We start from the raw sequence: 24,020 nt of genomic DNA on the forward strand, positions 1-24,020 counted from the left end.
GCGGCAGCGTGTCTAGCATTGGCACGTCTGCAGGTCCTTGAGCAAAGCCCTTAACCCCCAACACCCTGGGTGCCACAGTAGGTGGCTGCCCTTCATGTCCAGCTTGCTCTCACCTGCAGAGAGTAAGCTGGGAGAGGTGTAATCAGAATTTCCCCATGGGAACTAATAAAGTACCTATTATAATATTATTATTAATTTAGCATTTTCTGATGTATCACTCTTGAATTCCATAGCCAAAGCTAGGTAGTAAATTATTATCACTACTATCATTTGTGACTTTCACTGTATTCACACTTAATCCCTTATCAGTTTCGAGCATTGTCTGACGTACTGCATTTGTGGTTTATATTATTTCAGTTTTATAGTAATTATGCCATCCTTTTCATTGTAGGACTTTCCTCAAATTTGGACTTTTACACGTTGAAGGTACGATTTGGCAAGGCACAGTTTCCTGTGTGTCCTTCAGCAAATGGCAATTAACCATTGAGATGTGTTTGTATGCAGAACGAGCTGAAGGGCGAACAAGGAGAATCTGGCCTGAAAGGGGAGAAAGGAGAGCCGGGCGGGGGGTACTATGATGCTCGCTATGGTGGAGGATTGGGGCTTCCTGGACCTCCTGGAAATCCAGGATTACCCGTAAGTTGTGTTGAGTACAACACAACTCTATTCATTTGAGCAAAGCCTGTTCCTTTGTCTTCATTGTTTGTTGGTTTTATTCACAGGGACCAAAGGGAGACTCTATCAGAGGTCCTCCTGGTCCCCAGGGCCCACCAGGAGCCCCAGGGATGGTTTACGAGGGTCATGCTGGGAACCCAGGCCCACCCGGTCCACCAGGTCCTCCTGGGCCTCCAGGGTCACCCTCACTGCCAGGAGCCTACAGGCCTACACACAGTATGTTTTATTCACAAAACCATTTGCATTGCATATTGGGCAATATAAGTACAGATAAACTTCTGATGCCACAAAACCACTTAGCTCCTTTAGTAAATAACAGAATAAAATTGGTTTTTATTTCACTGTTGTTTACGCTGATAAGTTTGTGGAAATGTGAACATATGATTACTGTGTGTTTCAGCCATAAGCGTGCCAGGACCCCCAGGTCCTCCTGGGCAACCTGGACCTCCAGGTTTGTCTTCTGTGGTAAGTATCACGTTAACCTGAAGAGTTAAGATGTTGTGCACAACACTTAGTGGTCCCTGCTTTTGAAGAAGAACCATTATCTCATGCATCTGAATGATACATCTGGTTGTAAATGAAAACAGCATTTGGGTGCTTTTTTATGCTTTTGTAATTGTTCTGCCATTTATGTGCACTCTCTTCAATATTAGAATGTTCGCTATGTTAATTTTCTTTGGTGGAATCACAGGTAACAGTACTGAGGTCATATGAAACCATGATTTCCACCGCACGGCGACAAGCTGAGGGGACGCTGATCTTTGTCATGGAGAACGGAGATCTCTATATTCGAGTCCGAGAAGGATTCCGACAAGTCATGGTATATTCCATTAAAAAAATATGGTTTCTATTAATGTATACAAATGTGCTGTATTTAGTAAGACCTTAAATTACATATTTGATTATCATTCATGTCTTTTTTTCCAGCTTGGAGATTACAGGCCTTACGCAAGAGACTTGGTAAGCACATTCATTCTTATACATTGTAACAGTCATTTATTTGAAGAATGACAATGCACAATTTAATGCAATGTGTTTGGTCCACTTAAAAAACAAAATTACGTTTGATGTTTTCTCTTCCCTGTTTCCATTTTTCACATCTAAAGGACAACGAAGTTGCAGAAGTTCAGCAGCCTATTGAGATCCCCAAGACTCCACAACAATCGCAACAAGATAACCGGAACACCGATTACCCTATCAGATACCCCTCCCAACCTGACACAAGATATCCATCACAACCATACCCTGTATACCCCTCCAATACTGAGCCTAGATACCCCCCACTGCCAGACAATGGGTATAGTCCCGTCCAGCCCGACAGTAGATACTCCAGCATTCCCTCTCAAAGACCCAGTCCTCCAAAACCACAACCTCCCAGCCATGCACATACAGTTGGACCTGGGGTAAGTACTTTAACCATGATACCTATTTATTTTAGCCTGCTAAGTGATTCCCTTTTGTGCATAATTGACAGGATGTCGCTAATTGGGGCCTCTCTCTTCTGTTTCGGTCAGCTGCATTTGATTGCCCTTAACATGCCACAATCCGGGAACGTGCGGGGCATCCGAGGGGCAGACTTCCAGTGCTTCCAGCAGGCCCGTGCCGTGGGTCTGACAGGCACTTTCCGGGCCTTCCTGTCCTCCAAGTTACAGGACCTCTACAGCATCGTCCGCAAATCAGACAGAGACAGCATGCCCATCTTGAACCTCAAGGTGATGCTAAGATCCTGTTCTTATGTACTTGCCAATGCTGATCAGGAAAATCAACAAGCAGTTCAAAACATTTCATTTGCATGAATTTTCATTGGATATCCACGACTGATGTTCAATGAACACTTATCTAGTATCAGAGTACTGACCGCTTGTATACTGCTTTCTGGACTTTAGGACCAAGTGCTGTTCAACAGCTGGGAGGCTCTCTTCAGTGACTCAGAGGGCAAGATGAAGGAGAATGTACCAATCTACTCTTTTGATGGTAGAGATATCCTCAGAGATAGTGCCTGGTGAGTTTCTTTTGTGTGGTGGTTATCAAACCAGTATAGTCCCCTTTACTGGGGTCAGTAAACTTAATATTATTTTAATGGGAATGGAATGACCTTGGGGGCCGGCATGGTGGTGCAGTGGTTAGCACTGTTGCCTCACACCTCTGGGTCCCAGGTTCGAGTCTCCGCCTGGGTCACGTGTGTGGAGTTTGCATGTTCTCCCCATGGCATCGTGGGGTTTCCTCCGGGTACTCCGGTTTCCCCCCACAGTCCAAAGACATGCTGAGGCTAATTGGACTTGCTAATTTGCCCGTAGGAGTGCATATGTGAGTGAATGGTGTGTGAGTGTGCCCTGCGATGGGCTGGCCCCCCATCCTGGGTTGTTTCCTGCCTTGTGCCTGTTGCTTCCGGGATAGGCTCCGGACCCCCCGCGACCCAGTAGGATAAGAGGTTTGGAAAATGGATGGAATGACCTTGTATTCATTGTTAATTTGTCAAAGTTATGAAATTAAGATAATAATGAATAATACCACTATCTGCTCAAAGGCCTGAGAAGATGATATGGCATGGCTCGAGTCCCAGGGGCCACCGTCAGACAGACAACTACTGTGAAACTTGGCGGACAGCGGATCAGGGGGTGACCGGCCTGGCATCTTCTCTGTGGGCTGGGCGGCTTCTGCAGCAGACGCCAAGCAGCTGCTCTCACTCCTACATCGTGCTGTGCATTGAGAACAGCTATGTCACACACTCCAAAAAATAATGCTGGCTCCTTCCTTGTGAGAGGAAGCCTAAGGCACTCCTCCAAATAATCGCGAACCCCCCACTTAACACACCTTCAGTTTACAATAAATTTGTAAAACAAAATGATGCACACGCATAAGCTGTTTGAATAGGGTTTGAGGATCCTGTTTTCTCCCACGGTCCCCTCTGTAATGCCAAAGAGTTGGATCTAAAACAAAGGGGGTTTTGTACCTTTTTGGGGGCTATTTTTGGCACATTTTCTTAGGGGTTGAACCACAGAATCTAAACGCTAACCTTGGCACCATTTTTAATTGTAACCATACAAGTTTTGTATATTAAATGTTTGCATTTTTTTTTGTGTTACTTTAAAATGTCTTGTAAGAGTTATATTTAACCAGTTTGTGTAACATTTTTTTATGGCGTTTTCATCTGAGGATTCATGGACATTGTGAAGCAGCAACCTTCAAAGACGATTTTAGAATTCAAAAAAGAAAATGGGTATTTATTTTGAATTTGACATGAAAATCCATACAAATATAGGCACTTTTTTTCTCAGAATCTTTTTCTTTCTCAGAATAATGTACACTGGTTAAAGGATAGTTTTGGAAAATTAAAATCACGCATCCTAGGCTATTGTGCTAGCCTGGTCCTTAAAAACAAGATTCTGAGAAACTATGCTTACAGGCTAAGTTCTTATAATTATGGACAGCATCGCAGATATCAAAAATGTGATCATCAGTATGATTTCATTATGGATGTATACTCCTACCACGTACCACATTTGCGATATGCATTTACAAGTCACGTGACCTGCAGTTTCCTTCAGGCACCTGCATATTTTCTGCTAATGCAACATTTTTGTTGCAGACAAATGGTACATGAAATTCAGAACTGTTAAATGTATATTAATAACATTTTCCCCTCTTTCTTGGTATAAAAACACAAGAACTTGGTGCTATATTTTAAGGAATCCTCCAAATGAATGTGTTTGAAGGGCCAGAGACGTTCCTGTGGTCGCCCCTTAAAAAGTGCACGTCTGGGACAGATTCCTTCAGTGCTACTGATGTATCCAGGCTGAACCAGTACAGAAACTGTGGATCCCAGTGTGTTTTGTAACCAATATGTGCTGTATTTCTCCTAGGCACTGAATAAATTAAAATTTTCTTTTATAACTTTCCGTAGTTTCTTTTTTTAAACAAAACTGCTAAAACACATATGATCTAAGCTTCCTTTATTTCTTGGGTTTTTGATGCACTTTAGTCTTCTTACAAAAGATTATAAATCAAAGATCAAAATTCTATTTCAAGTCTCGAAAGACCAGATTACATTTGATCACAGTAATACAAAGTATAGTAGGTATCAATACAGTTATAACACAAAAAATAAAAAGCAGAAAAAGGCTCCTGCTTGCTCAGTGATGTTTTAGAAAACGCCAGTAAACTATGCCAAAGTTTTCATGACACAGATATAAACACAGTAGATAAACAGGCTCTGTGATAATTTGAGGCCAGTTCAGTCTGACGAGCAGCAAGTTATACTGAAATCAAACTTCAGGACATCATCATTTAAAAACTGCTATGTGGCAGGTACTGAAAACATCTTCAGAAACCGCAGACTGAACTAACCCCTACATTACACTCCAAGCTACTAAAATTTCTTCAAAATTCACAGTATTTAGAAATGTGTAAAATTGATTACACAATCCAAGACAAAATAAATTTTTCCTATAAAATGAAACTAGTGACACCAGACCCTCATCAACAGCATGCATTTTATATAAAATCAGCAGTAGTTTGTACAAATGTTCTTACTTACAGATGATTCACTGCACATCTATTCATTCATATTGTCAGGGATCACTTGATAATTATTCATCTTATTATGAAATGGGTAACAAATGGACACAGTTTTAGCAGCTGAGAAAATGACAGGTATATGAACAGTGAAACACTGCTGAAAAACATGCCAGTATACTTATGTGTGTATTAACTAGCATTTGCCTTTTATGTGTGTGGGGGGGGAATAAAAAAAAAAAAAAAAAAAAATATATAACATTGCATGATATTCAATACAAAAGGAATTGAAGTTAAAATGATTAAACCATTGTGGACTAGAGGAATACAGTTGTGAATGATAACGGTGAATAGCTAATTACTCGCTAACTAACATTTCAGACACTGCTGTCGAAATGCTGTATAATGTATTTAAAAACATTACAAAATAATCTGTGTTTAGACTTTGACCATTACAGTGTCTAGCTATCGAATAAATTCCGTAGATCAGTAATCATTATACGATTTTATCAGCGTATGGGGGTCTCTAAACTAGTCACACAGACGGTGAAATGAGCATCAGCTCCCACCAGAGGGCACCTGTGTACATAAGCTTAGCAAACTGAATTGAGCAAAGTACAATTCACAATACTGTGGTTCAAATATTACACAACTCTAAACAAGTTCGAACAGTAATACTGCGGTTTTTCCCACTAAAATGTTTAAATCCACTGAGATTTTTCACCATCTATTTATCCATCTATTCCAAATGCTTATCCTGGTCAGGACTACAGGGGAGCTTAGAGCATATTCCAGGCATTACAGGGCACAAGGCAGGGGTACACCCTGGACATGATGCCAGCGTATAATGGGATTTTACAGCAATTTACCCTTTATCTAGTATTATTGCTAGATATTGGTGCACAACATTTTCTATCTCCTATAATCACAGTCACAGTGAGTCTGGAGCACACGGCGGGGCATACCCCCTACAATAGTGTACCAGTCCGTCGTGGGACACACAATCACACACTATGAGGAATGAGACTCCAGTTCATGTCCCTGTAATTTTTTTTTTTTTTTGGGGGGGGGGGGGGGGGGGGGGGGGGGTTGTGTTCAAATAGGTACAATCTACATTGGTTTAAATTTAAAAGAACAAAACCAAGAACATACTGTCACACTTTTACATTTTAACATATCTAATATGTTACGAAACAGTACAAGGATGAAATATTACAAATATAATGCGATAGTATTATATTTGAGGATTCATGCACTATTATGTGTACTGATCATTCACACAGCAGAATTTGAAAAGTGCTTTTAAATATTAGTATAATAAAAAAAGTAATCTTATAAAAAGGTAAATTTAAACTTCATATGTACACAGACTAATTCTCATCGTTTGACACTGACCCCATTGACCGGGTGCTGATCTGGCTCACTAACGCTTGTCCCTAAAGGGCAAAGTTCTTTGGCTGGCTTCTCCGTGGAGGTCGCGTTCCCCCTTCGCACACGGCAATGTCTGATCAAGACGGTAGCCGCAGAGCCCAGATAGATGACGGTCAGCACAGCGAAGTAGAAAAAGTAAACTGAAAACTGCAAGAAAAAACGAAATCCTCTGATTTAACGTAAAACTGCTAACAACTAGAACTGCTTCTAACAGTCGATTTATGTTAATGATACATGCAAGGCTTATTAATTATTTTGGCACCAGCTATTAATTAGGTGCTGTGATTCCATTAAACTTGTCAGTGATTTTAATTAGCACATCTGAGTAGGAGAATGTTTAGCGATGCTTGGCTAGAATGAGGTGAGGAGGGAAGGGGCTCACCTGGGAATGCACAGACAGTCCCAGTCCTCTCTTGTCTACTATAATGATGGTGATGATGGTCTTCAGAATGGTCCCGAGGAAGGTGTTCACACCAAACACCAAGGCACACAGTTCTTTGGTGAGAGATGAGGCTATCTGGAAACTGAGGGGGGAAAAATCATTGTGAAAAAAAGTGCTTTTAATGACACTTATTAAGTTACGATTTTATATCTTTTTAGCTTTTTATTCAGTTTAATCTTTATATTATATATTGTATTCCTATTTGTTTTTATTTTTGTCTTAATTATTGACATTTTACTAAATGTATTTGCTTATTATGGATTTAAAGCATATGGACGAACAGACAGACAGACAGACAGATAGATTAAAATGATTATTATTAGTAGTAGTAGTAGTATTGCCAAGTGAGACTCACGTGGCAATAGGCACCAGGAACTGATAGAGTCCCTTGAAGAGGGTGTAGGACACATAGCAGACCCAAATGCTGTCAGTGGTACCCATGAGAAGCAGCAAGCCAGCCTGTAGGGCAGTGATGACACCGATCACGAGCTCTGACCACAGGTTCCACTGGATCTTCACAAAGCCAGCACCAAAGGAAGTGATGGCGCCTGGGTAGAACCAAAATACTGACTCTGTAATTGCAACTAACAATGTGACCCATTATGTTAACATCACAGGCATCACCATGCATTCTGAATTAACATAGGTCCCCAACTTTCAACAAGGCTTATAATATCTCAAGATATTTGCTGTAAAATTAATATTGCAGACATCTAAAAAAGATCATAAGAATTTGGTGATTCATCCATTTTCTATAAACACTTGTCCGATACAGGGATACACAAGGCAGGGAATAACCCAGGATGGCACACCAAACCATTACAAGGCACACACATCATTCACACTTACAGACAATTCGACAAATCCAGTTCATGGAAACCAGAGAACCTGGGCAAAACCCCACAATGACACGGGGAGAAGATGCAAACTAAAAGTACTAATTACTGTGCCACCAAGCTTGCCAAAAATATGGTGATGCCTTAGCTAAAGCAACCCTTACATAGTTACTTAAGAAAAAAAGAATTCTTACCAAGCAAAGTAGAGGCTGCCTCCACTGCCCCGTTGTAGACGTGCTTGTTCTCAGTGGAGGGGTATACTTTGTTCCACAGGATGTGCACATAAAAAAGGACCAGGTAGTATCCAGCAGAGTTAAACACCCACCACAGGCTCCAGAGGCGGAGGTTAGGTATCTGCACCACATTCCTAAGCTCCTTCACCATCTGGAAAAACAGGGAGCTCCTCCAGGAGGGGGTGACGGTTGGGGAAGGAAACCCATTGGGGTCCATCTTGACGAGCTCACATTGGGTGGCTTCAGCCCTCTCGTCCTGCCTCCGGGCCCGGTTGAAGAACAGACTGCGTTCTGGCCACGGCAGGCAGAGAGAAAGCAAGAAACCCAGGCTGACAAAGCCCAGCGAGATAGTGCTGAGCATGGCATAAGAGACGCCACCCAACGACAGGCACAGCTGGCCCAGCACCGAACTGATGAAGACACCCATCAGCACAGAGGAGCGCGAGTAGCTGGCCACGCGCTGATAGAGCGCCGGAGCCACCAGAGAGAAGATGTAGGAGGAGTAGGCCACACGCGTTGCCATGGTGATGCCGTAAAAGAACTCCATGAACTGCATCTGCAGCAGCGTGGTGCCGAGAAGAAGCAGCAGCCAGATAGCAACATGGCTGAGGCTCTGCAGCACCAGCAGGGGCTTGTAGCACAAGAAGTCCGTCAGCAGGAAGACGGGAACCAGCACCGCCATGTAGGAGTAGGACAAAACTGGACTGATCTCATTAGTCACCTGTGTGGCAGGGAAGAAAAGGAGAACACACGTCAAAGTCCTTCAGACGTTCATGAAACGCAAACCTGAGACTCAAAGCTTTAATGAGTGACAATATTGAATTACTTGAGAATGAATGTTAGGGCCACAAATATAAAAGCCAACATAAATAAGTCTACTTATAAGTTAATGGGGTGTTTGCCATAACAACATTTTTTCAAATTCTTCTAATACATTCTGTAGTAACAGATAAAGCAAGACAGTGGGGAAAGGGTTTCTGCAAGGGCAAGGAGAAAGGTTCCCAGACTTGGAAAGAACTGAGATTAGGTAGTTTGGATGTTAGAAAAAAAATGAAACATGCGAAGGACGAGGATCGTACACGGGAGTGAAGCATGAATTGTTCCTGTGGTTAAAGAACTGTACTGTGTGGTAGAAGAATTATTGCTGGGCTGGAAAAGCTGAAGGACACAATCGGAAAAAGAAATGGCTGAGAAGGGGAAGAGCGCACATCCACAGAAGATGACAAAGACAGCAAGAGGTTTAAAAAGAAGCTCAGGAACTGTGTCACTTGGAGATACACTGTAAAACACCGTTGATGTACACACTGCGTCACCCTTAACATGATCAAGTTTATTAAAATGGGCTCTGCAAAATCTCCTCTTGTGTCTTGGTCTCCTCTGTAATGACAATGCAGACCAAGTTCCTTTGGGTCCTACCCCTCCCTTCTAGCCCAATTAGTCAAGCAGCATAAATAAGAGGACTGGCAAATCTAAACAACTGACCCTCACCGAGTGATTTCAGATAATTCCTGTTCAATCTGAAGTTGTCCAGGGATTGCATGAAACTCCCAACCAGTCTTTACTTAACGTAAACCAAGATAACTGGGAAAAAAACTAAATTTTATCATTCATAACTAAGTGGCAAACCAAGGTATAGCTAAGGCAAAACATATACAATCAAGTTCCCAAATTTCATCAGTTACACCGCTCTCTATCACCGCTCTCTAATTAAAGTATAAAACACAGAGATTCTCAGGTCAGAGACCCGTTTGTGGCCAACGTTCTTCATGGGAATAAGAGAAGACCGACAGAAACTCAACTGTAGCGAATTTTAACTTCAGTCCCATTCAACAGATTTCAATCCCTCCAGCAGGAACAACACAGTCAAAGCAGGCAGCCCATTAAATCCCTCACAGCAGTCAGCTGCTCAGAAAGCAGCAGGAGTTTATTAAATTGACATTTCACAAAACATTCCCTCATTACTGTACTGGCTTTTTCCAGCTTTAAAACTTGTTATAAAACAAGTGGAAGGTTTGCCTGTAATGAATGGCAATCTGCTTTACTGGGGCATTCGCTTAGCACTCATACTGAACCCAGGGGCCCGATAAAGGGGGGGAAGATAGGATGATTCTGAGGGCCCCTGAGTGACAGGGGCTCTAGAAAATTGTCATGCTTTCACGGGGCTTAAATTCTTTTGATGCACTCCCGACTGAACCAATATTCCACCGAACAGACAGAATGAAAACACGAAGCTACTACTCATTAATCAGAACGCTTGGGTTTAAAGTCCACTCTTCCTAGCATCTGAGGCACAGTAAACCAGTTAAGTGGAACAGCGAGAGTTGCGTGGAAATGACCTTCGGCATTTGCTGCAGTAGATGGTAACAGCTCAGACAAGCAGATCTCACTGATTCAAGGAGTATCTACACAGGGGGGTGCTATGTGGCTCAGAAGGTCAGGACGCTTCGCCCTTGATTGGAATGTCACCAGTTCAAATTCTTTGTTCAGCACAGTGATGTCACCATTGGGCCCTAGAGCAAGGCCCTTAACCTCCCCAAATGCTGCACAAACTGCCTGACCCCTACCTTTTCAGTTACACGTCACTTTGTGCTAAAGGAGTGTGCTAAATAAAATGTTATCATCTACATTCTTGATTATCACAGTAATACACAGCACTGTCCAGATCTGTATTCACACACAGAATTTCAGTCAAATTAATAAGAAGTGAACTGGCATGAAACAGACACTAGTATGTGTTGACAGAGAAGGGACTTTAAAGTGCAGCAAGGCTGGCTTTGTCAGATGAATTCAATCTCAGAAGTAAAGGACTTGCTTTAAACAGTGCACAGTGCTCATTTAATGGCAACATAGCTATGCTGCTAAGACATTGGTTTGACAGTCTTTGCAGATGGCTCCACATATATCTTTCCTAGATGATTTTAATGAACTGATCCACACAAAGGAGATACGGCAATGTGTGTGCCGACAGCATGACTCCATGTGCAGGAGCTCACACCGAGTTACAATCCTGTTCATCATGACAGTAAAACTGTGTAGAGAGTGGAGATTAAGTGTGTGAACTTCCAGGAATGTCAAATTTATGGCTAAATATACATTTTCAATATTGAAACTTCTTTTAATATCACAGTGCTTTCGTGATCCTCTCCTGAAGACCGGCATGCCCTCCATTACCACCTTTGTAAAGAGTGGCTGACCTGCTGTCTTGTGAAGTTCTTCTCCGGGCTGAGCAGCAGAGGCGTGATGAAAGGCTCTCCAGGTTTCAGCTGGACGATGAAGCCATAGAGGCAGAGGAAGACGACAGACCACATCTGCCTGTGGGACGCCTTGGCCGGTGCCGCTGTGGGGCCATTCTCTGGGTCGTGATCTCGGTCGTGATCTCTGGGCTCTCGGTGATTCTCCTCTGTGTCCCCCCCTCCTACCCCCGTGTCAACCATGTCCCCTTGAACTGCTCCGTGGCACCGAAGCCAGTGTCTGCTGTGGGAACTTCATTTCAGGATTAAATCCAGAAACACAAGGAGGCACAACAGATCAGTTGTTTTAGCACTGCTGTACAAATGAGCTTGCCATACACTCATTTTAAGTTAATCTAAAAAGTTGGACCTATAATTTGGGAAATATGTGTGACATTAAAGAAAAAAAAGATTGAAATGGCCATTCCCTAGCATTCTTACATTTTCCTTGTACTAGGTCCTTGTGGTCCTTAATGTGCTGTTATAGTTGGGTATCAGACACAGAAACGAAAAAGATACTTCAGTCTAATCAAGTTATTTTTATGTGGTTAGGTAATTTATATAAAAAATGTTTCAAGGAACAGGAGCGAAATAATAATTTAAAAAAAAATCAGTTGCATAATCGATATTGTGTTGTCATGCCCAATTGAGGAATTAAGCAAACACTACCCAATGTACACATATAGCCTTTTATTACGATTCGCAGGTATAATCAGACCGATAGTAAAATACGACCATTAAATAATTCGAGCTGCTGAATTCAATGATGCGATACAGTCCGGTAATCATGACCATGGCTAAACAGATTTTATTCATTTAAATCTATGAACGATATGAATAATAATTCTTAGTAGCAAGAATAAGTTACTTATCTGCATGTACACACCGCTGGTCACGCTGAAAAACCTGAAGCTATATTCTGGACTACTGAAAGTGACGATGCCATTACGGATTTCTCTGTCCCAGTTATATCTGCAATTGATTGTTACCTTATTACTTCGTTGCTTTTTTTTCAGTAGCTGAGTAGTTTGTCATGTAGCCCCGGAAAGGTCCTGAGAAGATTGTTTTCGAGCTGTCATACTTAAGTACGCGCTTCCGAAAACTACAAAGCCCATGGTGCACCGCTCAGAAGCGCTAAGCACGCGGGGCAAACGCGCGCGCTATCTGCTGGAGTACAGCTCCGTCTAGCGTGAAGGACACACTGACCTACCATAGGGAGAAATATCCATTCACCCATACATACATACATCCACCTTCTAACCGCTTATCCTGGTCAGAAATGTTTATAAAATAGATTTTCAGATATTTTAAAGACCCCTAAGATGGGTTATTCCTGCCTTGCGCACATTGCTTCCGGGATAAGCTCCGGACCCACGGGTAAATTGTACCGACCGGGGGAGAATCACCTCAGTAAATTAAGCGTGCATGTCGTTGATCGAAAATGGGTACTTAAGAATTTAATGGGGGGGAACACTTTAAGTCGGTCGGGCAAAATGGGCAGTTGCTCAGGCACCCTCACCCCCCCCCCCCCCCAGTTTGCACGTGCCTGCCACGCGACTCTGTGTAGCAGTGTAGAAAATGAACGAATGTGTGCATGTGTGTATTTACACCGCATTTCTGACAAATATTTCTATATTAAGCACTTATGATTTGCATCTTTCTGACTCCGTAAAATATATTTTCACCTACTTTTTATCACTGTGAATATAGACTTTTAAGTATTACGGTATCAACTTCGATAACTTACTAATATTAACCTGGGCATCACGTTTAAGGATATATTTAGTAAAAGGTAAGTGTTGCGTAAATGGTCTGTGATTTTCAGCAGCATAGTATGACATTTTACTTGTTTGCATAGTTCTGGTTAATTTGGACTCTATTATACATTACTTACGTTTTGCATCGCGAAGCCTACCAATAGTATAAGTAATCTTCTGTTGTAATATTTGATGAGAGGGGCCCTAACTATCAGCCCACCAGAGAGCCAGAGATTCTCCCTGTGAGTCTTTACCCATTCTGCTGCATCGCTATCAGTGCTTCTGAAGTGAGCGGTGGCGCTGTAGTTATGGATTTGATTCTGTCCTTTGGCTTAATTAGATTAATTGCATAATTGGGATGATAAATGGAATTCAGCACAGAGATGAAATGGAGTAAACTCTAATGGTACATCACGTGCCTGCTGTCCTTAAAAATATAAGTACTTTATTAATTTTTCATATACCCACATGAACTACATTTACTGCCGTTATAAGTGAGTTCCTTTTACGAGTCTTCATCAGACCTACCTCTTCCAGGATGGAAATGGTCACCTTGCAAAGTATCTGCTTTTCGCACTTCAGCTGTTCTCCAGATCAGTTCCTATCCAACCTGACAGCCTCTCCTCAATGTTTCTGCATTTCTTATTTGCCAGTCTCTTTTAGCTTAGATGATGTTTATGTGTAACAGCAGGTTGCTTTTTGTTAATGTTGCAAGACTTTCTTGTTCTTGTTTCTTATTTCATCACAGTCAAATGCTTTTTTTAAAAAAAACCCGTGAGCAATGCAGTAGTCATCTTTGTTTTTGGATTTTGCTGGGTGCACTGCACTGTCCTGTCCCATAGAAGCTGATGGCTGAATTCTTTGGCAGTAGTTTACACTGTTGGCTGGCCTCTTAATACACTCCCGTATTGACATAATGATTGATTGTGAGCTGCTGTGTAAAATCAGCTGAGGACAGTATTTAGTAAAAAGGTGATGAATTTCTATATTTGGGAAGCTTTAAATAATCCTGGTTGAAACACTCTGGTCTTTCTGCAGTATAGAACTACTTGTGTCTCCAGAATCAAAGGAGAGTAAATAAATCGGAAGCCCAATACACAAAGGCAACATGCAGCTTATAATAATCAGGCAAGTTTATAGAAATTTCTGCAAATAGTTACTGAGAATTCATTGTAGGTAACACTTGTTCCATTGTTTTACAGCTAATGACCTTAATAAAGCATGTTGGGACATAATTTTCTAATTTTAAAAATGTACCATTAATCATTTACCAAGCTGTAGCTCAACAGGATTATTAATCTAAAAATAAATAGATGGATGGATGGATGGATAAAAAAAAATTTAAAACAGTTTTATCAAGTGGTTATGGTTTCAATTCATCAGACCATTCCTCTATTACACTATATTATCACTGCTCTATTATGTTATATAATTTTAAAATATTTGAAATACATTGACTTCACTAGTAGGCTAGAATAAAAGTCCCTTTTTGGATTCCCATTTTAGGTTTTCAGTCAAGCTCACAGGGTTATTGTGTTGGGTTAAGTGCTTCAGAATCTAATTACTCTAATGTTGACTGCAGCCTTAAATCACACTTACTGGCTAAGTGCACTGGTGTGTCCCTCCTTCAGTGGGAAGCGCTGCGCTGCTTCCTGAGTAATTATTCCGATTGGATATGAGCTATTACACTTATTGGCTGGGGCATGGCATCGCAAGCCTGGCCTCTGATTCGTCGCCAGTGGCACAGTTTTGCTGCTTACCATTGGCTTCTGAGGGACAGTGGGAGGAGATTTTGCCCTTTCCTCCTTGTGCTACAGCATGAGTGAGGACTCTTTCTCTGCCACTGAATGACTGCAGGTATTGGTTTCTGCCTGTAAAACACCCTGTGTGTGTGTGCGTGTGCGTGTGTGAGTGAGTGAGAGAGCGAGAACGATAGTAAGAGAGAGAGAGACGCAAGCAGCGCCTCATCCTCCCCTTCTGGCTTCCCTCTCTCCCTGTTCCCTATTACTCCTACCTTCTTCCCTTTTGGACCACCCATCTCCAACTGGACTGACCTGGACCTCTGTGCACCTTCAGCCTCCAGTTCTTTTCACTCTCCTCATTTGTCCTGCCTGCCCAGTCAGCTTGACAGGTAAGACTTTCCTTCCTATATCAGGCTACATCACTGCAGGAAAGCCAGGCTCTTCTGTATCTTCTTTCTTGTTACAAAACGCTTTCCCATTCCTCCTCGTCCCCTCTCTCTCTTTCAAGTCCTCCCTCTAGCAGAACCTCTCAGAGGGAGGCTTGCTGGAAAAAATGGTAGATAATGCTGAGACAAAGTCACCTTTTTTCTTTCCCAAATACTCGCTCAGTGTATCCTTTGTTTTTAATGTTTGTACAGTATGCAGTCCAACTTTGTATCATAAGCCTACAGTGAAACATGGAAGGTCTTTTATATTGGTGCAAGGTTAATTTGTTATGAATTGCAGGGAGTTGTAAAATGATAGTGACGGTTTATGTGAGTACAATATACTTTTCTGTTAGCTCCAGACTTCTTATGGGTGTGTTCTTTATGTTTCTGTTTAAGGTGTAAATGCTAAGTTTTAAAAAACACAACACTTCAAAAGTGATGATGACATCGAGAACAAAAAAAGGACAACTACCAGATTAACTCAAGATTGTCCTCTTTAGGTATTTCAAACAGCGCGTGACTGAAACCTTAAACCTTCTTACTATCAGCTAAGCAGGTATCTGTACAGCTGGACATCAAGAAGTTAATTGTTGGCAAAGGGACTTTGGTGAGGTGGAAACAATGTAGGCATCTCTTTTGATGAATATAAGTGTGTGAATCCAGAATTTTGAGCTATTGTTTCCTTCTGACATTTGTAGACCCTCACAGCTGTTAAGACAATACTGAGACATAGCTTTTAAGATCTGCAATCACAAGATCTCAGTAAACAAGCCAATATGGCACGAGACGGGAATGTGAATATGGCATGACTGAATGGATTCAACTTGTACTATTTTTATGGTATATACTGGACGTACTGTGCAGATGCACAGTATGAACATTGAAGTACAGAATTTATTGAGTACTATAATTTTTGACAATGTCATTGTAATTCATTGTGAGTCTGTAATATTCATACTGCATGCTTCAGTTAAGCATTTTCTGACAGTTATGGATCTACCTCAGGTATATAACAGGTGTCTTCTTTAGTACTCATTTTCCATTGGAGATATTCTGATTGCATTCCAAAGAAGTAATCTAAAGAAAATGACTATTTTGATTAAAATACACTGAGTATACATCAGAGTTATATGCATTATTAGCAAGTACACGGGTTCTGTCTTTCCTATCCATCCATTTTCCAAACCGCTTATCCTACTGGGTCACAGGGGGTTCGGAGCCTATCCCGGAAGCAATGGGCACGAGGCAGGGAACAACCCAGGACGGGGGGCCAGCCCATCGCAGGGCACACTCACACCTTTCCTATCCAGAAGGTGCTAATTAGCATCTCTTTGGCAGCTATTGTCTGTTTTTCCAGAGGCTCAGTGATTGTTTCTCATTGTGGATTTAAATGAATGTTTATAATGCGCAATTTATGTACATTAAATACAGCAGCCTAATTAGCTTTTTGTCCATTGTGCATATGGCCCCTTTCAGTGAAATAATAAACAGAGATTTTCTCCAGAGCACATCTGCAGGTAATGAGAGTCAACAAGCTAAGAACCAACTGTATTGCCTCTATTTCAGAAAGTAAACTTGCTATCTATCTATCTATCTATCTATCTATCTATCTATCTATCTATCTATCTATCTATCTATCTATCTATCTATCTATCTATCTATCTATCTATCTATCTGTTCATTTGTTTGTTTATCATGTCATATTAAATCCTCTAGGAATAGGAAACAGCCACTATTTATTTATAAATAAGCAACAATGGATGATATAAAATAACAATAGGCTGGCGCATAATTAGTCAATCAAAATGCACATAATAATGAATGGAATGCATCCATTCATCCATCCATCCATCCATCCATTTTTCATAGAGGTTTATCCGGGGCAGGTTCACAGTGGACCTGCAGCCTATCTCAGGAGGCACAGGACACAAGGTAAGGAACACCCAGGATGGCATCTTAGTCCGCAATTAGATTAAGTATGCTGGGGCATCATGGTGGCACAGTGGTTAGCACTGTTGCCTCACACCCCTGGGACCACATGATCTCCCCGTGTTATCATGGGGTTTACTTCAGGTTCTTCAATTCACCCATCCCTCATTGACAACAGTGCTAAAGTGAATTGGAGCAGCCAGATTGTCTGTAGGTATGAATGTGTGTGTGTGCCCTGTAATTGATTGGTGCCCCATCCTAGGATATTCCCTGCACTGTACCTGTAGCATTTGGGATAGACTCTGGACCCCTGTGACCCTAAATAGGAATATCAGGTACAGAAACTGATTGGACTGATAAATAAAATATATTACAGACACCCTAAAGTTAATCCAATTCCAAGACAGACAACATGCAACAATTAATTAATCTCAGAGAGACAAAGATCATAAATACTTCTGATAAGCGCATATGTTTATAAGGCCACGGACAATAGTGACATAAATGTTAGGAAAAGGCTGGCATCTTTTCCTGGGTGTCCCCTTCTTCCTGGGGTGGGCTCCAGGCTCACACCGCAAGCCTTTTCTGGCCTTTTTCAAATGAACATCATTGAAAATGTGATTTGCAAAGAAAAGATATTTTGTTATAATTCCCTAAAAAGTTGTAATATTTGGATGCCGTTCCACAATCTTCCCATTTGATTACTATAATTGGCTGTTCGGAGAGCTTATCCTGAAGGTTCCCCCTGTGGCTCTCCAGCAAGGTGCTTGTCTGTATCGTTTATTAATAGGAAACACAAACTAACAAACTCCTGAAAAAGCAGGGATACTGCGTATCAGTAACAAAGAAAAAAACACTCACAGAAATGGATGTATCATACAAATTGAGCATATAATATATTGTGGACAGGTTCTTAAGTGCATATGTGCAAAAATAGAGTTGATAAATTGGAAATGTCGAACAGAGAGACTTAAATCTGCAAAAATGCTTCAGATTAATATGGTTGCTTCTTTTTTCAGCAGCTTTAGATATTCATCAGTGCCGTATTAGTACATGAAGTCTTAAGGAAAAGCTATTACTTTTTTTTTTTTTTTTTTAACTTCCAGCTCCATTTCCTCTTACCAACCACTTACTCAGAGGGATTATTTTTTAGTTTCAGTCCTTGCATGTGCTGTAGTCTTTTTCTGTCCTGTTTGTTGGACACATAACACCCATCCCAATGACCTGCCCCCCCCCCCCCATTTCAGAGGGCTTTTACTCTTGCAGTCAGTAACTCACTTTTCCCTCTTTACATCTCATGCACTGCAGGGCCAGCTATTGACTTGGAGATTGCTCAGTATATTTTGTCTTGGCCTGATTGGAAAGCAGGTGCCCACTGTAAAGCATGTGCGAGTAAAAAGCCTCCTTCCTATGTCATAATTCATAAGGAGAACGTAAAGCAGTCCAGCAGGCTGAAATTGAATGCCGCACCGTTTTCAAGACGGGGTTGGAAAGAATTACGGCCAGCGAAATCTGCAAGTCTTTGTCTTGGAAAGTCCTCACCGTGGGGGGCTGTAATTTAACCCGCCAATGGGCTGTGATGGAGCGACGATTGAGATCTAGGGCACAGTGCAGTGGAGTGTGTGAGGGTTTAGTAACACTGTCTTTAACACGAGGCCCTTGTCATGGCTTCCATCTCTAACTGTGTAGTTATGTTTGACAATATGCTGGGGGGGCGTTCCTGTCATATGACCTCCACGAGATAATTTTAGTTCTAGTTAAAAGCCTTTTAGCAGTAGTGATTGTTACTAGAGATGGAGAGCTGCCAGGGTAGTTGGTTACTATTTTAAAGATGTACTCGTTTGTTTACATGACCAAGGTGTAACCTTTGTAGGCCTCAGGCAAAGGCATGCATCGTCTTTGCTGATATTGCGTAAGTACAGTAGACTGTATTATGCGTCTCTTATGGACAATATTTCGTATGATCACTGGATATGAGAATTTGTCATTGACAGGCATACCAGACTATGTTGTATGTGGTAAGCATTTTGGCTGAATGAGCAACGTGAACATTGATTATTCAAGCCTCTATGGGAGGGCCATGGCTGTCGTGCAAGAACAACTTCAACACAAACAAATGCAGACAAGCATTTTCATTCACAAAGCGAAAGTGCCAAATTACACCGGTAGCTCAGAGACAGGGCTAAGACAGGACACCTGTTGTTTCTCCGCTCTCAGATCTGTGGCAGTGTGACTCATAGTCAGCGGAAGCTTTATTTAGACTTAATCCATGAAGTGTCGTCACTGCATATGCTCTGGCCGGGCTAAACTACGAATGTGTGCGTTTGCCTCCCTGCAGTGAAGGAGCGTGTTGTATTGTGACGTAATACATGTGAATCCGTCAGCAATTGTAGGACACATTCACCCATGTTAAACGCACGTCTTAGACCCACAATGACAAGTTTATGAGGTGAAAGTCTGAAGGTCTGCAAGCTCCATTATATTATTATAATAGTTGTATTACTTGTGGTAGGAGCTGGATTATATCTTTTCTTCTTCATCTTCTTATTGGCTTAAATTTGGCTGTTTTGGCAGTGCAGTACATTCTATTGCTCTGCTCCCTCATTCGTAAACAGATTGCCCCACCATGGGGGCCACGTGACAAGGAGACATGGGGTTTGTTTTCTCGAAGAGTCCATGCTCCTTTTTCAGTTTCACTTTGCAGGTGTTTCCATCACCGATTTGAACTTTCAGCACAGCTGTCTGTCTGAGCAGTTTCATCATCTGGTACAGAAGCTCTTAGATGTGACTGCTCTAGATGAAAATGCTTGCTTCTAACAATTTGTGTATTAGAATTTCCTAAGCCTGTGCACTGACTGTAGGGCAATGGCAATAAATAATCTATTTAAGACGTGTATTATATATATTTCAAAATCATCAGTACAGAAGAATGTATCTATTATTTATTTCTGTCGCCACAAAAAACAAATTGCAAGCCCCTGTTATAATCCTATTATTTGCATTACATTTATTTTGCTATATAATCATTCTCTACATGAACTGTCCCTCTTGGCTCTTCCCAAAGGGAGAAACAGTGGCCCAGTGCACAACATTCTTGTTTTGTATCTCCAGGAATATGGGTTCAAATCCTCCATGTGTTTGGGTAGCTTTGTTTTCCTCCTTTATTAAAATATGCAGATGTGTTTTCTATGGATTACTTATACTGTGCATTGGTGGAGATTCCAGGTCTGGAAAGTACAAATCCAGACCAAGATTTTGTTTCAACCAACCAGTTGAGTACTCTGTGACTATGATATTATTCCAGGATTATGATAAGTTAAAAAGTAAACCCGTGATTGAGACATCCATCCATCCATCCATTTTCCAAACCGCTTATTCTACTGGGTCGCGGGGGGTCCAGAGCCTATCCCGGAAGCACTGGGCATGAAGCAGGGAACAACCCAGGATGGGGGTCCAGCCCATTGCAGGGCACTTATTGAGACATTGTAGTAGATGTAAATTTACAGATGATCACTGTTGGAGAACCATCTTCAAGAAAGGTTATTCTATTAGACTGTTTTGTGCAGTTTAATATTAACCTGTGTTTCTGGATTGTGTATTTTGTGTTTACTCTGCCAATAATACCCACTAATCCAATTAAATGAAATAAACCGATACTATGTAATGTCAATAAATGTTTATAAGATTATGAAAAATAAATTTGAAATTTCAAGGCATACAAGATTGTTAGCGATGAGAATGCCAGGTTCCTCCAGATGATGTTAATGAGAACTGTGTCTGCTATAATAGGATATTTATAAATTCTGTAAAGCAATTGTGGAACGATGTGTCACAATTTGCTTTATGAAATCAAGGCATTTAGACCATGAAAATCTAAAAATCTGCAATGAAATTGTTTCTGATTTAAAACATATATATATACAGGTATACACACACATATACATATATACACGCTTTATATAAATAAAATATATGCTTTATATTTATAATATATGGTATATATACTATACTAAACATGTACTTTTATATAAATGATTAAATATACATTTCATTTACTTTGCATAAATTAAATATATAATATTATTTATATTAATCTCTATTTTTATACACGATACATTTCCCAGAGGGAGAACCGAAACATCTCATCTCCCAGTGTTGGATTTCCTCCTGAAGGTTTTATGGAAATCACACCACCTTCTCCATTGTTCAGAGGCCTAAGCAGCTACAGTAGGTATCGCAGGAGAAGGAGACTGATATTCATATCCTGGATGCGCCTTTGAAATTCCTAAAAGGTCTTTTGTGGGATTAAGACTTTGAAGATTCTCAACGATCAAAGTCTTTTAATGTCATCACTTAATAAGGACGAGAGGAGCTTTCCGTCTTTGAGTCAGCATGTTAGGAACAGTGCTAGATGCTTTATGCATATCTCATTTCCGACATTTATTTCAAAAGCTAATACACGTCAGTTTAAATCGCGCATTTGTGCATTTGAGTTAATCATAACTGTAGCGATATCAGTTCACAGCAATATATACAGACAAAAGCACACTTGCACAAGAATTTGAGGTAGTTTTATGTGCTTCAGTACACATAGGCCTATTCAAGGGCCTCTAATCCATGTAAACGACACAGACTTATTTAACAAACGGCTCACACTTATTTAACAAAGTTGCTAAAAGTTAGGGGAAGTCACGCACCCAGAAGGTGCAGCAGAAGATGCACAAATAGACATTGATAAAATGATGAAATGGGTAGAAATTTATTAGATGACATTCAACAAAGGGTGAAGTAAGTCAGTTGGGAAATAGAAACGTAAACTTCAAGTGTGTGGGGGGGGGGGGGGGGGGGGGGAGTGGACAGGAAAATAGTAGCTCAATTTGAGAAGGTATGTACAGAGATACCCAATGCAGAAGCAGTAAAAAGCAACAACTTATATCTATAATTGACCTATGTATCCCATTGCTACTATTTTCTAGATACCTTTCTCTCTCTCTCTCTCTCTCTCTCTCTCAATATATATATATATAATATATATATATATTGTGTGTATGTGTGTGTATTAGAAAGAGACAGAGAGAGAATTTAAGCACAAAAATGTTCTGCTGTAATCTCACAATAGCACAATGTACACACACTATGACCTCATCTAGTATATTGTGTCTCATCTTGGTCTGTCAGGCTTCATTATATCTATTTGAATCGCGGCAAGAATAATGGTCTTAAAAGATTGCTGTTCCATGTTAAGTTAGAAGTAAATTTTTAAGTCTTGAGCAATGAGCGAAGGATGGGGGTGGAGAAGTATGGAACATTAAGCAAAATCCAGAACACCCGCTCTGATTGCTGCTCAGCAGTAATACAGATTTATGAACACTCTCACAGTTCCCGATGTCACCCACACACTTCCTGATGAGCAAAATAGGCTGAATGGTCACTATTCATTTGTAACATTTTTTATGCAATAATATTCTTATTAGGTAATTGGTATTGAAAAAAAAAAGAATGTTCTTCCCAATGAATACAATTTCTTTAATTATACCATTTAAAATGTAGAAAAGGGTTTAAATTAGGAAAAACCCGTTCATGCCAAAAATACTAGACTCAGTCTATAACCCTCCATCCTATAGCCTCCATCCTAGCTTCCTTCCATCCTCCATCTTTGTGTGCAAGTTGACTAGGAGTTTCCTGTCAGTACTACACCAACAATGGTCTTATATTTTTTTATCCCTTCACTGCTTGAAAAGTGTAATAGGACTTGCTAATTGTGTTTCTCCTGGGGCATTTAATATGGAATTACTAAAGTCCCCATTTTGGGACATAATAGTTTTATATGCATGGTCTTTCAGGGCTGTCTGGGCTGCTGAATTTACACACCTGATATGTTAAGTGCTGAATCATGTGCACTGTATTTAATGCTCAGGTTGCATGGACTCTGAAAATATTTGCTGGGCAATTCAACAGTTTCAACAGTTAAGCCCACTCCCCAGCTCTAAAAGCCCTCCCATCCTCTGTGGAGTGTTACAGTCTTGATTGGGAGCTTCTTCTTGAAAGAGCATTGCTGCTGCTCCAGGTGGTGCAAGTAAGCACAGGGCGGGGGTGGGGTGGCGGGGGGTGGGGGGTAGAGTGATGAGCTGGCAGACTGTCTGCTTGCTCATGCAGAAATATCGCCAGGCTTGTTGTGGCACGTGGGAAGCTGAGATTAGGAAGTAGTGAATGTGATGTTGCTGCTGCGCTGCAGTGCAGCACTGCAATGGTCAGGTGACATGAAAAGTGTATGACATAGCTGTGCTACACCACTCTCGCAGCAGTACGATGAATTAACTAAATTTGCTAAAACGAAATTCATAAAGTAAACGTAAAACAATATGTTGTTATCCTGGTATCTGCTATACAATAATGAACAAAAACCTCACTTTTTAATATGCCGCCGTGCATCGAGTTTATATATAGAAATATGTTTAAAATAAAATATTTCCCTGCTAAGAGTTTAGGTTCAGCTGACGGTTAATGTCTTTCCAGAATTCATTTATTCCACAATTTATCAGTAACCAACGAATGGGTGTGCAATGATAAGTTCATGCATAATAAAGCACAATTTATATTTCTAAAGTACAAAAATGTATAACATTGCAGACAAGATTAGAAATTTATAATACCATAAATTAGTCGCATTTTACTTGCCTACAGAATAAGAATTTCCTGTGTAGAGAAAGTGTATGTATGGACTTTTACTCAAGGAATTGTTCTGTTGTGATCCATTTGTTTCTGCGCTGATTTCCAGGTTGCTGAAGCTGCAGCTGCATTA

General features: G+C 40.9%; 3 protein-coding genes across 11 annotated transcripts in view; 2 read left to right on the forward strand and 1 right to left on the reverse strand.

The window, feature by feature from the left end:
* LOC125710150 (collagen alpha-1(XVIII) chain-like) overlaps positions 1-4,569 on the forward strand; it is a 62,869-nt gene extending 58,300 nt beyond the window's left edge. For all 5 annotated transcript variants that reach the window (XM_048979518.1, XM_048979514.1, XM_048979515.1 and 2 more), the window contains 10 exons: positions 392-426; positions 505-636; positions 723-891; positions 1,076-1,140; positions 1,367-1,495; positions 1,603-1,635; positions 1,782-2,078; positions 2,190-2,387; positions 2,562-2,677; positions 3,203-4,569. In XM_048979518.1, coding sequence (XP_048835475.1) covers positions 392-426; positions 505-636; positions 723-891; positions 1,076-1,140; positions 1,367-1,495; positions 1,603-1,635; positions 1,782-2,078; positions 2,190-2,387; positions 2,562-2,677; positions 3,203-3,416 — 1,388 coding nt within the window. In that variant the 3' untranslated portion in view covers positions 3,417-4,569. The remainder of the gene's footprint in view (positions 1-391; positions 427-504; positions 637-722; positions 892-1,075; positions 1,141-1,366; positions 1,496-1,602; positions 1,636-1,781; positions 2,079-2,189; positions 2,388-2,561; positions 2,678-3,202) is intronic.
* Positions 4,570-4,611: 42 nt separating this feature from the next.
* LOC125710159 (reduced folate transporter-like) lies at positions 4,612-12,476 on the reverse strand. Of its 2 annotated transcripts, none has more exons than XM_048979548.1 (6): positions 12,352-12,476; positions 11,327-11,615; positions 8,094-8,853; positions 7,419-7,611; positions 7,004-7,145; positions 4,612-6,768 (listed from the first exon to the last, which is right to left on the reverse strand). In XM_048979548.1, the coding sequence occupies exons 2-6, from the start codon at positions 11,564-11,566 to the stop codon at positions 6,568-6,570; spliced, it is 1,536 nt and encodes a 511-aa protein (XP_048835505.1). In that variant the 5' UTR covers positions 11,567-11,615; positions 12,352-12,476; the 3' UTR covers positions 4,612-6,567. The 2 variants fall into 2 exon arrangements, with proteins under 2 accessions (XP_048835505.1, XP_048835506.1); XM_048979549.1 differs by having other exon boundaries at positions 11,327-11,606; positions 12,352-12,469.
* A 68-nt stretch (positions 12,477-12,544) lies between these two features.
* pcbp3 (poly(rC) binding protein 3) overlaps positions 12,545-24,020 on the forward strand; it is a 46,089-nt gene continuing 34,613 nt past the window's right edge. For 3 of the 4 annotated variants that reach the window (XM_048979564.1, XM_048979566.1, XM_048979567.1), the window contains exon 1: positions 13,174-15,250. The gene's annotated coding sequence lies outside the window, so the exon portion shown is untranslated. The other variant, XM_048979563.1, reaches the window with a different exon arrangement.

The sequence above is a fragment of the Brienomyrus brachyistius genome, chromosome 16 (genome assembly GCF_023856365.1).
Source record: "Brienomyrus brachyistius isolate T26 chromosome 16, BBRACH_0.4, whole genome shotgun sequence".
NCBI lineage: Eukaryota > Metazoa > Chordata > Actinopteri > Osteoglossiformes > Mormyridae > Brienomyrus > Brienomyrus brachyistius.